General features: G+C 39.4%; 1 protein-coding gene across 2 annotated transcripts in view; it reads right to left on the bottom strand.

Moving 5' to 3' along the window:
• The window catches only part of LOC110044713 (protein sidekick-2-like), a 28,550-nt gene that overhangs the window by 7,883 nt on the left and 5,824 nt on the right, over window positions 1-14,843 (bottom strand). The window contains exons 3-17 of one of the 2 annotated variants that reach the window (XM_020750287.2): window positions 13,550-13,858; window positions 12,680-12,964; window positions 10,145-10,432; window positions 9,544-9,810; window positions 8,701-8,982; window positions 7,435-7,701; window positions 6,833-7,081; window positions 6,011-6,295; window positions 4,812-5,117; window positions 4,097-4,167; window positions 3,483-3,711; window positions 3,094-3,390; window positions 2,246-2,521; window positions 1,440-1,664; window positions 477-537 (exon numbers count right to left, since the gene is read on the bottom strand). In XM_020750287.2, coding sequence (XP_020605946.2) covers window positions 477-537; window positions 1,440-1,664; window positions 2,246-2,521; window positions 3,094-3,390; window positions 3,483-3,711; window positions 4,097-4,167; window positions 4,812-5,117; window positions 6,011-6,295; window positions 6,833-7,081; window positions 7,435-7,701; window positions 8,701-8,982; window positions 9,544-9,810; window positions 10,145-10,432; window positions 12,680-12,964; window positions 13,550-13,858 — 3,697 coding nt within the window. Of the gene's footprint in view, window positions 1-476; window positions 544-1,439; window positions 1,665-2,245; window positions 2,522-3,093; window positions 3,391-3,482; window positions 3,712-4,096; window positions 4,168-4,811; window positions 5,118-6,010; window positions 6,296-6,832; window positions 7,082-7,434; window positions 7,702-8,700; window positions 8,983-9,543; window positions 9,811-10,144; window positions 10,433-12,679; window positions 12,965-13,549; window positions 13,859-14,843 lie in introns of both variants that reach the window. The other variant, XM_020750285.2, reaches the window with a different exon arrangement.

Genomic DNA, 14,843 nt, shown 5'->3' on the forward strand with positions numbered 1-14,843 from the left:
GGCTATGGTCTACATTTCTTGTTACTGAGGAACAAAAGGCCATGGAAGCTTTACTACTATAAAGTGCAACTTCTTTTGCGAGGAAACAATAAACGAAAATCAAAAAAGACTGATTGGAGACTTGGAGACAAATGTAATTTATGGACTCAAAGGAGCTCCGTCACAGTATTAAGAGATGCTTTTGTCATGTACAAAATTACCTTTCAATTGAAAGAAACCTGAAAATAGTAATTTACTAAGATAGAAAAACACCAAAAAGATTATATTAACCCGCAAAGGAACAAGGATGGTTAAGCATGGAGAAGATTAACACGGATTACAAACGACGAGCTTGAAAAATTTGGACTAAAGTTTTCAAGATGCGCGAACCATGACGTAGCTCCTTTAACTTATTACTGTGGCGTTGTCCAGTCCATCCTCCGAGACCAAGAAAAAGAAACTCAGGTGTCAGAGGATGTAAAGAATCGTTAACTCACCTATCCATTTCATATCCACTTCTGAAATCACGTCGCTTTTTTGATTTCTTGTACGTCGCGGCTACAGTTAAAAAGAATCGGCCATTTTTTTTTTAGATATTCCAAAACAACATTGCTAAGAAAAAGCATGTAGTATCTCCCTTAACATAAACAATCACTTTACTCCTGTTTCTATTCCTGTTTTTATTCCTGTTTTTCTTCCTGTTTTTCTTCCTGTTAAAAACTGTATCAATAGGAAGTCAGCGTTTCTTTGAGACTAAATAAGCTTCATTTTATCAATATTGCGTTCTAGTAGTTATATAACTGTCCTAACTAGCTCTATTTTGAATTCGACGTCGCAACTTAAAACTGAAAGTCGTCCAGTTGAATCATGTCTTCAAATATCAAATATGTCATCCTTCAGTTTTGTTACCCCTGCGAAGTTCACAAACATAAGAAAAAAAGAAATGGTTGTTGAAAAAACCTCCCCTGGCAAAATGGTCTTTCTGCGTTTTTATACAGCTGTTACATTAAGATGATTTCCGCAGAACAGTCGAGCAATACTGGCGAAAATAAATTTACCAAAAAAACCTCATAGCATGGTAATATTTTGAATAAAGGTAAGTAAACCTTGTCAAGACTTAAGCTCCCAAGCTGACCTCGCGAAAGAAAATTTTACTTGAAGATATCCATATTTCAATTAAAACGGACGTTTCGCGTTAGTTGACAGCACCATAAAACACGCAATAAACATTCTTACGAGGTTTGACATTAACTTTCTCGAGAATGCTCGGGGATTTAATCGCGAGGTCACCTAGAGAAATGAATTACAGTGGGATGTTTTAAATAGTATTCAAAAAGTTACTGTGCTGTGAGTAGATTTTTAGTACATAAATTTTGCACTTATTACTCGACCTTTGAGCGGAATCCGTCTTAAGTTTTTCAGGAGAGGCTACTACTTAAACACAAAGAAACATTTCATACCTTTTTGTTCCCTCCAATGCCTACAGCCTAGAAAATACACTGCCGCGATTAAAAGAAACAGCACTATAAGTCCCACGCAGACGATGATAATGACCAGTTGGTCCTCTCCCAGTCCACCTGTTCTCTTCTCTGTCCCGGCGGGGACTACCACAGTTGTAGTGTTTGATTCCTCAGCGGGGGTGGTCTGCGGTTCAGTAGGCGCGGCAGTTGACGGAGGAAGAAGGCCTGCGTTTAACATAAGATCGTAACAATAACCATTAGAAATTAAAAAATGCTAGCAAAAAGTCCTTTCGGCAAGTTACACATCGTTTTCCTGCACCAAGTTTATCACGTTGTTATCGAAACAACTGTTGACATGCATCGAACCGTTACGCGGAAGGATGAAGGCTTGATGTCGAAAAGCACATCGACCACTATGACAAAATGTAATGATGTACACGCAATAACTCGAAGGAAAACAAGATGTTTGCCACTAATAGCTCCGGCTTTCATGCTCTTTGGTATCTTATTGTGAGATGCAATGTTTGAGCTTGGCCATTACTTTACACAGAAGATGTGTGCTCCTACATTCTATGTTTCCTGGTTGGATTTTATTCAGGAAACATCTCCTGTCTTGAGATGTGTATGACAGTATGTCTCGTTCACTTTATCGCAAATTTCCTGTGATTATAGTGAACAAGTAGAGCCTTTTAATGACTATTATTAACGAATGTAATGGACGATGCAATATTCTGCTTGCCCTGTCAAAGCCTATCTGGGAGTCATAGTTGCACTGTCAGAGTTCAAACTAGTCATTTTTTACTTACGTGTCGTAGCATTCACCGCCTTCCCTTGTTTACCAAACCCTTTGCTCGTCCTTGCCGTAACAAATATGTAATAAGTAGTATTGGGAGTCAAGTTGTTTATGTCCACCGTTAACTCTCCATCTGTTGTCAGGCTGCGTGTTGAGTTCTCGTCAGCAATGATGTATGTGACATTATACTGTATGATTCTGCCGTTGGGTTTTTCAGGGGGACGCCATGTGACTGTTATTGTATCGTGATCCACCACTGTCGCAGTCACGTCATTAACTGTACCAGGAACTAAACAGTCAAAAAATAATAACAAATGTGTCTTTACACCATTTTGTCGCCTGAGAAATAAAGTATTTTCATCCCAATCTCCTGGCGTCAGTGTGTTTGAGATTAGAACCGAATCAATCCTTACTAGTCACCTAGCTCCAAGTGCTTACCACAATTTAGCCAATTAAAAAGAGAGGCTAGTCAAATATCTGCAGTGCTACGTCATCAGCGTAACATATGTGAAGCTTGTATGATGTCTACCGCGCGTGAGACGGAATGAATGCGCGACAACAGATTTTTTTTTTTTTTTTGATGGGAAAAATACCTAACAACAGAAACCACAAAACCTGCAAGAAACAAACCCGCACCTACCCGAGGCAAAGAGTTTCTCTGTGCATATTTACACCCGAAGAAAAAAAAAAACGTTATTCACTAAGTGAATGTGTCTGTGCGCTTATTAGCTAATCTCTGCATCTGCATGTAGTTAGAGCAGGCGTAAAAGTCCAATGACCAGTACAAGCCGATCCAATACACAACCTGTTTCATCCTTTAAAAAAGTCTAGACACTTACAACGAGAAGTTTAACAAACTACCTCCTTCCTGTGTAACCACTGTTTTCACTTCACTTTCATCCCCCATCCCCACACTAGTGGAAGCGGCGACTTTGACAGAATACTCTGTAAACACTGTAAGATTGACCAGCATTACAGAGGAAGCAGTTGTGCTAACAGACAGATATCCTGCATCAGGTAACAAGTTGGACTCTCTGTAAAACACGGTATAACCAACAATGATACCATTGCGCATGAGTGGAAGTGGCTGTGCTATGTAGACCACAATGCTATGCTGGCTGTCAGACACCAGGGTGACATTTGATGGTGGACCAGGTACTGGAAAAAAAAGAAAATGGGATTAGCAGGTTTAACAAGATAAATAGTTGTCATGGTGGTAATTTCGAGACAATTCCACGATTTTAACATACCAGCTTCCAAAGTCCGACCTTGCTCCCAAGGACTCATGGGACCGGTCTGGACCGTGAAGGCCTGGACAGAAACATTGTATATTGTCCATGGAAATAGTTGACGTATTGTAAAATTCAGCGATGTGTCCGTGGAGAAGTTCTTGGCCTCAGAGAATCTGTAAGGACCAACTGCCTTTACGAATATGATGTATTTTCTGACATTGCCATTTGTAAATTCTGAGGGGATACTCTGTTGGAAAAAACATCAATACTGTCAGGTATTTATCAAAGATTAAAATATCGATTTTGCGTAGTAACGAGCAAATCAGTCACAAAATAATCGTAACGGTAAACTATACTTCGCTGCATATCAGGCAACAGGAATTAACGAGAATTCTTACGAGCACAAGAGCCAACGACGGTGGACGAATGTTCAAAACCTTGTTTACGGTCGACAACAAAGATACACAACACCTACATATGTATATGAAGGCTACAACGGTCAAGTTAAAATTCCACTGATGGAACGGATGTTTTAGAAATGTTTGGAAAATCAACAGAAAGCTGTTAAAAAGATATCCAGGTCAATGAAAAACAAAACAGATGTGATCTACAGCTAAACCACTTAGGTTTACCTTCCATTTCACTAAAATTGAAACAGCAGACAATGCTTGAAGTTGGACATCCTGAGGAGGGGCTTCTGGAGCTGAAAACATGACGAGAAAATTGTAATACTGTAAATGTAAAACAAATTGCGTGAAGCCGACACTGTGGGTCCACAATTAACTTATTTACTAACTGGTCAATACTGAAGTAACGTGAACTCGTCGGGTGCTTTAAGAGAATCTACAGAAAGCGTCCCGGTATAAGTCCGTGAAGCTAAAAACGCAGGAGCCCAGTCCAGTTCCCATAACATGAAGCCACTAGGGGTTATTCTCAATTCCCCTGCATAGGTTGCTACCAATGTTGTGCATAGCGGGAGCCCAGCACTGTAGTAACGTTAAACCGACAACTCACCAGTGCCCATTACGCCTAGGTGGCGAGAAGAACTGTGAGAGTAAAGAGCTTAACCCAAGAACTGACAACACAATGACCGCAACCAGGGCTCGAACCCCGAACCCTCGGTCCGGAGTCCAGCACGCTAACAATTAGGCCATCGCACCTCTGTGTTGGTTTAACTTGAAGTCAATTGACTCCAGTGTGAAGGACGGTATTGAAGACATTCCATATTGTTTTGACATCCATGACAAAGTGTTAAAAAATGAGTTTGTGATTAGTCCCCTTTATTCTGCGAAAAAGCATATTAAAGAGAAATGTTCATCAAGGTCAAAGCGTAAATCAAGTAAGTACCTGCTTCACCAGTTGTCACTTCAGCTGCAGCTGAATAGTTTCCCCACATAACATCCATTTCGCCAGTGGCTGCACGAATCCTAAACTGATAGCGAGTGAATGGCTTTAAGCTGCCAATCAAAGTCTTAAGCCCAGGAATCTGATCGGCTGATAGCACATCACTCATGACGCCGCTACTACCAACAGTACTGTACTGGATTTCATAGCGAGTGATCTGACCGTTTGGATTATCTGGTCTCTTCCACGTGATGCTGATGGCAGTCGCATTCAAAGATACCGCCACTAGGTTTGTTGGTGGCGAAGGAGCTGAAATAGTGAAAATGAGAGATAAGTGCATCAATACAATAAAGAACTGTGAGAAAATGGTTCGTGGCAAGTCTGACGCGGCATTTCGTCGCGGCTAAGAGACTCTTAAGAGACCGCAAACTCGTTGAGCATCGCGCTAAAAGTCCCGTACGAGCATCGATGTTTACTTTAAAAAAGTCTGCTTTGGGTGTGCCCGTCGCAAACTTGAATCCAAAAACTCTACATTTTCTATCTTGTGGGCCGCATCTCGTTTAGTCGCGGTTTCCTTCTGTAGAGGCAAGACTACCGCCTCAACTGTGAATAGAGATAGTCGGTCTTCCCTGGAGATTTTACAAGAAATACAGGGCTTCAAATAATTTCCCGGCTGGTGCCGGTCAAATTGTCCGGTCAAACCTATTTTCGCTCGGACATATCCCATTTTTGGCCGGACAAACATCGATTACGTCTTTTCGCTATAAAAGTGCCCCCTCCCCCCTTCACATGATGTTTAAATATGAAACAAGTAAATTTTCAAAGCATTTATTGTACATGAGCATCGATCTCAATGCAGGAAAAGTGGAACGCATGGTACAGCAAAATCAGTATCACGTTTGTGCGAAAATTTGCAACAATAGCCGGAAATTTTATGACTATTACATGTACGAATCACTTATCAAAAGTTCTTGGTCTGGTAGTTAAGTATCCGCCTTTTTCCCCTCCTTTTTCACAAACGCCAATAATATTGAACCTTTAAATATTTAAACCTTGAAACTCTAAATTTTTTCCTTACCAGCGTAAACGACCGGACCAATTGTCCGGCCATCTAAGGATTTGACAGGACAAAATCTATTTTTGACCAGACATTGTCCGTTGACCGGCCGTTATTTGAAGCCCCGAAATACATTACCACTTACCATCTTCCAAGGTTCGGTTTGCAACTGTCGCTCCAGGACTTAACCCAACAGCATTCCGCGCAGAAATCTTGAAGGTGTAAGTTGTGTAGGGAGCAAGGTTTCTCACTGTGAATGACGTCGCAAAGATATTCTCCTCCAGCACCATATAACTCCCAGACTCCCTCCTCATTTCTAGTTTGTAACCAGTAATAGAACTATGTCCATCAAACCCTGGTCTCCATGACAACTGAATAACGGTAGAGGATCCTGGGATGGCCGATATTGGAAATGGAGCACTAGGAGCCACTGTTTGAAGTAAAACAGGCACAGATTATTGTCGTAATTTCAGATTAATTAAATTATTAATTAATCCGTTACGAGTCAGAAACAGACGTACATCTATACATACTCTGATGCGTATAGAAAAGAAATATGATGAGCAAGATAGCTTGCATGACGTTGCCTACTGTTTGTTGATCAAAAAGTTGACGTCAAAACAGTATAAGCAGAGATGTAAACTTTCAATCAAAGCTCACGTTACAAAGTAATAGTCTTCTAATTGATGCCGGGTAGTTGCTGAACGCCTTTCGAAGTGGATACTACACTCTCCTCTCCTCCGATGTAACCTACACTAAGCTTGAAAATTATCTATTAATAGTGGCAGCGTACAGGTAGTTTGCCAATTAATTTTTGATGTCTAAAAGTGATTCAGTTCTTTTCTACTTAAATTTATCATGAGCTGCTGTTAATCCTCTACACATAACAACACTTGTCAATGAAATAGAGTACGAGATAACTTTTCAAATAGTAGGAACATAAGGCGCTTGAATGTCTTACACTAACCTTGTACGGTCAAGTTTCCGTGTTTTGACATCCTTCCCGCCGCATTTGAAGCAATGCAGGTGTATACGCCACCGTCAGCTACACTCACGTGATCAATTACAAAAACGCTGCTTGTCACGGACAACAAGACGCTATCTCTGTACCACGTGATCCCAGGCTGGGGAATACCGCTGACTGCACAGGTTAAAGTAGCATTCATTCCGAGCTGAACCAGTCTGGGCACGAAAAATGATGTGATGTCTGGAGCAACTACGGAGAGCAAAGAGGAAGTTAACTGAGAGTACATGCAGGTAAGGCAATTTAACGGAGTCAAGTGGCTACTCCAGCTTAGTGGTGATGTCTAGTAGAGGATACCAACAAAAGGAACTTGCATGATCATATTTTTTTTCATTTCTTTTGTTTGTCCATGCATCTTACTAGGCTTCGAGCTATCAAGCTTGATTTTAATACATTGAAAGTTCTAGACTCAAGAAATCTAAAGCAGGAAAACCCAGATAAGAGCTGTTCGATAGTGTGCTCTGCAAACGTTCAACGAGCTTTACGGAATTTGCAAAAAATTTTAAAGCGGTATCGGAAGGCACAAAAAATTTAGTTTCCCTCACCTTGCACAAGCAAATAAGCCATTCCCACATGAGAGTTTAGCCCATTACTAATATTACAGCGGTACTGTCCGGTATCACTTGCGACCGTGTTCAAAATTGTCAGGCTGTCTCCACCAATCACAATCCTCCCACCTGTAGCCAACTGCGTCCCACCTTTAAACCACGTGACTACTGGTTTTGGATCACCTGACGCGTTACACCGGAACGAGGCTGAAGATGATTCATTTACAGTCATGTTTACTGGATTCATTTCAAGAGATGCTGGAACTGAAAGTTAAAAAAATAATAATAATTAAAACACTTTAGCACACGTTAGATTTGTTGCTTTACATACAATAGTGACAGTGATCCTTTGAAGAAGTGAAGAAAATGTGATACTGAGGGTGAAGGAATCATGAACTACACTGCGTTTAGGAAAAATGAAAAGATTGTGTCAAACTGCTACGAGTTTACACATTCAAGGACTTAAGAATTCTCTAAAACTCGTTTCAGTGTCTTACATTTTTCAAATGTTGACCTGCATTTTTAATAAAATTCTTGGGTAGAACCCAAACAAAGAATAAACAGGTTAGAGAGGTTCGTTTTTAATAGAGCACCACTGCTTTCTACAAAGGTCAGACTTTCTCGGTTGTATGACTCGAAGAAAGAGCTCGAAAGCATCAACGCAAAAGTTAGCATGGAAGACAAGGATAAACGCTACCTAACCATGTAAAGGGATGATAAAAACAAACAGGTTTTACGGAAAAGGATTAAATTTTGCGTTGTTAATTTTTGCGGAAACGTTTTATTTCGGTGGCCTTGAATTGCACATTTCTTTTCTCCCATTACAAACATCGAAAAAGTGAAGTCCTGCCAAAAAAAAAGGGTCAAATTACAGCTTAATTACGTATGTAAAAAAAAAGTTAGGGTAAAGTCTGTATATGAGCTAAGCGCCCCACACAGCCGGAGCTTATCCCGGTTTCAGTTGCATGAAGCGACTAGAAGTATTTCTACTCCCCCCTGGATGTAATGCCAGCCCATCACAGGGTTACTCCCAGCATTTAATTCGCCGGTATCTTTTTATACACCTGGGTGGAGAGAGGAACTGTAAGAGTCCAGTGTCTTGCCTAAGAACACAACACAGTGTCCCCGGCCAGGGCTCAAACACACTTACTATGAGGCCGATGGTCCTTTTATTTATGGATGCAAGTGCCCATCAAATCCAGTAGTACTTTTGAGTGAATTTGCATCAAATGAATTTGTTAACAGGTGAAATATAAAATTTACCTTTCACCCTCAAATACGCTGATGATTCCAAACTCCCAGCAACATTGACAGCTCTACAAATGTACATTCCTTCATCTTTCTTTAACATTTGCCTGATTTCAAGAGACCCAGCTGTAATGACATAATGATCTGTTTGTGTAAGTTTCACTCTTGATCCTCCAGAAGGCATGTAAAACCACTCAATGTCCGGATTTGGGATTCCATTAAATGAACACCCAAACTTGACTGATTCTCCAACCGTTTTGGTGGCATTTGCAGCAGATGTGACAAGAGATGGCGGAACTTTTAAAAAAGAATAAAACACTTTGTCAATAGTCTCATAACTGACCTAATTAAAAGCCTATAATGTAACTTTGCCCACACTCTACGCTTTACACATTGAAGCAGACATTAAGTACAGCTTATTGTCAGAGAAGCAAAAGTCTCTCTCTGCACTATAGTCAAAAGCATATATAAATGTTATAATTAATAAAAGTAGCTCAATCATGGAGTTATTTTGGACATGTACAAAAAATTTTACCTTTAAATTGAAAGAAACCTGAAAATAGTGGCTTACTAGGGTAGAAAAACACCAAAGAGATAATAACTCATAAAGGAACACAGATGGTTGAGGATGGAGAAGACTAACATAGAGATTATAACAAACGAACTTGACAAATATAGGCTAAACTTTTCAAGATGCGAAATCATGATGTAGCTCCTCTAAGAATTAGTCGGTAAAACATAAATTCCACCCTTACACGTTTACACTTTTTTGTGGTGTTTGTACTGGTATGAACTCTTGTGCTTTAGCCACAGACTCTGATTCAAACCCTGTCACTAGTATTAATAATCCACACATACCATAAATAACAACATCTGCAGACAGAGTAGTAGAACCAGCAACATTGCTTGCATTACAGCTGAACTTCCCAGCATCCTGCATGACAGTGGTGGAAATATGCAAGCTTCCATTGGACAACAAGGTCACATGATTAGTATCCACAGGTTGGCCATCTTTACGCCAAGTTATCATTGGCACTGGGAAGCCTGTGGCCTGACAGTGTAATGTTAGAGGAGAGCCTTCAGTGACATTGGTGTCCCTGGGCTGAACTTGAAAAGTAGGTGGAACTAAAATGAAACACAGACTAAATTAATTTCTTTCCGAGGTTTGTGTTCCCATAGCATTACAAGGTTGTGGTCTATGAGAAAATATTTACAAGGAGCCCAAAGGTTCTTAACCATGAAATTCTGGGTGCATGCCCAGCACTTAAGCCCACATATGAAAAAGAAACTTTTTCTAGTCGCCCAAAGGCAAAAGGTAGTCACTTGTGGCATAAGGGCAGCCCTAAAACATAGCCCTGCATTGCTCTTACTTCCAAACTTCTACTCGTGTTTCTAAAACTCGATTAAACCAGGAAAATTTTCCTCATGACTGTATTTTTTAAACATAATGGTTACCTACCTTGCACAGTAACATAGGCCAGTTCCGATGTTCTGGTGGCTTGAAGATCAGAATTTGTTCCATCACAGAAGTACATTCCTTCATCAGATTTTTTAATAGCTGTAAATTTTATTGATCCAGAATTGTCAACAGAAATGCCTCCACCTGGAGTAATTAGCTGATAGTCATGATACCATTGAATTGTGACCTGAACAGGAAAACTGACAGGGGGGACACAGTTCATGCTGACGGCATCACCAACTACAGCTGTCTTGTTGGCTGGATTCTCAACAAAAGCAAAATCAAAATCTAAAATCAGAGGATGAAGAAAAAGGTGACAAAGTTATTGAGTAAGTAAGTATCAACTTTACTTTTTGAGGGTAGCACATGCATGTCAGTATATTCTGTATTGGCATTATCGGACAATCTAGTCCATAATTTTAGCGTGTGTTAGTAATTGTACATTTCCTTAAACATTTTCTGAGATGGCTTTGGAGTCCGATTCGTATATATATATATCAGTATAAACTGATAAACCAGTGGCCGTCAAGATCAGTGGCCCTACATGTATTAATAGACAACAAATATGCTCCCTCAGTAAATTGATGACAAGTCAGTGTTGCCACATGTCAGGGTGTGAATTTTATGTCAACTATTTGCCAGGCACAAACTGAAGATTTATGTCAAAAAACAAATTTATGGATCATGATCATCACCGCCAGACTGCTAATACAGTGCAGCTCAGATATATGCGAACTACGCATACGCGTATTATACGAGCGTATTTTGCGTATATGTGTATGTTAATACGTGCACATATACGCATATATATACGCGCACATATGCGCATATATACACGCGTATATGTCTCTTTGTTATGCACTGTAGCTATCAAAGAATCAGCAGGCAAGTAATAATAATAATCATTAAATAACTAATTGTTGTTGCCCTGGATGGGATGTGTGTTATATTAGTTCACTACTCACTGGCATTTGGATAGTTTACCCATCAACACTTCACCAGAATCCATTTATATAAAAAAAATTCTCAGAACTGAGTGAAGACGAGATTGATAATATTATTTTGAGGTAGTTTTCTCCTAAATTGAAACAGCGATGAAACATGCCATTTCGTTCATGATGAATTTTTAACCTCCAGGAGTTCCAACCGACTTTAGGCAAAGAGCCTGGAAACTAGTTTTTCATTGTCTGATGTATTGCCTGGTTACGAAGTTACGGATGTTCCAAGAACGCAACAACGAATTTTGTGTTACAAATAATAGAAACAGATCAAGCATAATATTATGTCAAAGTTGGCATGCATGATATTTAATAAGTTTATTTTATTAATTAAAAGTGCCTATAACACTTTGCAATTTTCAATGAATTTCGAAAATTTATGTCTCTCTAAGACATTTTGCCAAGAAAAAAAATCCCATTCTTTGTTTCGTCTTTTTTTTTTTGATCGGCGGACGAAATCCCCGAAAAGAGCGCATCTTCTGCCATTTTGAATACAAAAAGTAGCAGTTGAGAGACTGGGTACTAACTAGCTTGTGGCGTTGACCCAGTATCACGTCTACAAAGCATTTGGTCATTTCTCACTTGTTTCACTGTGGCAAACTTTAATATGCCAGGTCTACAGATGTGTAGCTGGTGGATGTTCTGCCTTCCCAGAAGTGGAGAAGGGTTTAGTTCTGCATGCTACACCTTTCTATAACAATGATTGGCCCGAAGCTAGAAAACTTAGAAAGAAATGGGTCGATTTTGTGAAAAAGAAGAGGGCCAAATGGGAGCCGACCTGAAACTCTTCTTTATCCTCCAGGCATTTCACTGAAGATGACTTCATTCGTCGCTTTACCTTTGCCGATGAGACAACTTCAACTTCAACTTCAACTGCTTCAGTCACGTACGGGTCAGGGATGTAATTGAACTCCGAATCATCTGGGCAGTATGCTTTGCTCAGAAAGCAAGTCACTTTTCGACATTTGGGCTAATATATTTGGCAACTTGCTGTGACTCACTACTTCTTTGTTGTTTGTTGTTATCAAGATACCAGGTTGATGTCACAACTCTGACTAGTGCCAATCCACTTTAGACACGGTTTTGACTTCAAGAACCGCGACTTCTATCGCATTTCAAAAATCGAGGATAACTTCAAATGTCATTTTTCTGTGTGTTACGGCTTGCATTCACTGTTTACTTTTGAGGAAAAAAAAAAACTGGCTAAGTGTTGTAGGCAGTTTAAAGAGCTTAAACTCTGGGTAAGACCAAACACTTGAAAGGATTCATTATCAATTTTGTTAACTGTTGAAATTTCCACATAATCCAGTGCGCTTTCCCCATAATCGACGCATTTTTCTGCATTTTCCCCCCGAAAATTTCCGCATATTTTTTTTTGCCCACACGCTGTCAGATGGCAATTGACTAAAGCTAGTAGAGAGGATAAGGAAAGTAAGCCACTTGGTTCATGATTGTAGTTTCATATGAATTTTATGAGTGACACATTTTCCAGTAAAATGCTTGACTGTCTAGATAACAAAATATGTTATTTACTTACATGCAACTCTGAACAACACAGCCCCACTAGAGATTGATCCAGCAGAGTTTGTTCCACCACACACATACTGCCCAGCATACGAATGATTCACAGGTGCCAAAAAGTAAAGAGAACCATTACTTAGAATGTAGCGATCGGACACATCGCTGACTGTCTGTCCATTCATTGTCCAAGATATTATGGGTGGTGGGACACCCAAAATTTGACACTGCATTATGGCTGGCAGATGTTCTGGCACAATCATGTTTGTTGGATGAATGCCAAAATGAGGCTTATCCTGAGAAGCTGTCAAAAGAAAAACACAGATTTACAGTATGTATTGAATATTGTACTACAAAAAAGTCAAAACCAATGACTATTTAATTTAATTATATTCTCTATCATTTCAGAGTCAAAGATTTTTAACAATTCAAGCTGACGTATTGTGTAGCAACAATATTGCTCTGAAGGCTTTGAGACTCACTACAGGGTTCAAAATAAAACTTAAATTCCAGCTTGCCCTTTGGATAAGCACCTCTCAAATTTTGCTTACCCTGGGCAAGGCTTAGTTAAGTTTACATCTTTTTAGTTGGTAGATGGCTTGCCTAAGCTGGCCTTGCCTAGCGGGCAAGTACGAAAGAAAAGTTACTTGCCCGGCAGGAAATTAAGTGCACTTGTCCCCAAAGACTGGAGGGCACTTTCTTCAAGCACTGTGCCATTAACGCAGACCAGCATTATGTACGAAAAACTACTGTGTTTAATTAGGATTTTGTTGTTGTTGTTGTTGTCCAATTAGGATTTGATAAATTAAAAAAAAGTATCAATAAAGAGGTATTCCACCTGCATGCAGATCATCTGCCCAATTACAAACTGTCTGGGGTGACTACTTACGGAGTACTGTTAAATATGCTCTCTTGCTGCTCTGTGGCTGACTGGGCAATAACGGGTTGATAGCCACACACCAGTACCATCCTGCACTAGAGAATGTTATGCTCTTCACAGACAAAGCAGATGATGTTGCCTTTGTACCTGGAATGTGGATTTGACCTGCCACTTCACCTTGGGTGAAGAGATTTCCATCTTTGTGCCATTGGATGGATGAATAGGGTAAACTTTCTTCAACGGTACAATCAAATGTTGCTGTCTCTCCGAATCTTTTGGTCACGTTAACAGGATGTGCAAGGTATTGAGATTTTATGTCTGCCAAAAAAAAAAAAAAAAAAAAAATATATATATATATATATACAGCATATAATGGATGTCAAAAATGCTGATGAAGTGTCAGTTTCAGTTTCAGTTTTCATTATTGCACACTGTTTACAGAAGGTAAAAGGTTCTTATAAGCAGAAAGGTGACTTGACTGGCCCAAAACTTCACTCACCAGTCATACTGACCAGTCTCACACATTAGCATACTGTCTTGAATAAATAAATAGTCAAATCTTCAGCTGCAAATCCTAAATTTTGTCTCTTTGTAAAAATGCAATAATGTTCACAAGTGTAAAACTACAAAGTCAAGTAACTTGCAGCCACAGGTTTCTAGAAGACAGATTTTCCATTTTTTTCAATATTTTGACCAGTAAGAAAATAAAATGTGATGAAGCTAAAATATTTCTTTGGCTGGTCAAAAGGACCAGTCACCATCCAAAAATTTGAGCCCTGTCGCTGATCCCTGGTATACCTACAGTAACTAGTACTACTGCTACTACACATGTACTTAAGAGTGACTTCCTGTAAATACTACGGATAGGTGTGCAAAATGCAAAAATCGAATTCCCTCAAACGTTTTCACAAGAAAGCCCTCTGGAAACTATTTAGGAAAATACAACTTTTAGTTCGTTTGGATTTATATTTTATAAAATAAAGCGATTTTTTAATTTTCACCCTTAGAGAAGCCCTCGAACCACTGAAAAATGTGCTTCGTATTTGCGACTCGTGCAAGAAAACTAAAACAATTATCACATCTATTTCGATATTACACAATTCAATGACCCTTCCTTTACAAAGTACAGTTATTAGAATTGGAAAAGATTCAAACCTGAATTTTTAAAAAATTTTCAAATTTACCCTCCTAAACAGCATTATCAGAAAGCTTGATTTTGGCAAATTTCAACGGCAAAACTCCCTACCTGGTACATGGATTCCGCTGTAAAGATGGTATTCTATAGAAAGAGTAAGGCTCCCTC

Source organism: Orbicella faveolata, unplaced genomic scaffold (assembly GCF_042242905.1).
Source record: "Orbicella faveolata isolate gen_17 unplaced genomic scaffold, um_ofav_v1 contig_36, whole genome shotgun sequence".
NCBI classification, from domain to species: Eukaryota; Metazoa; Cnidaria; class Anthozoa; order Scleractinia; family Merulinidae; genus Orbicella; species Orbicella faveolata.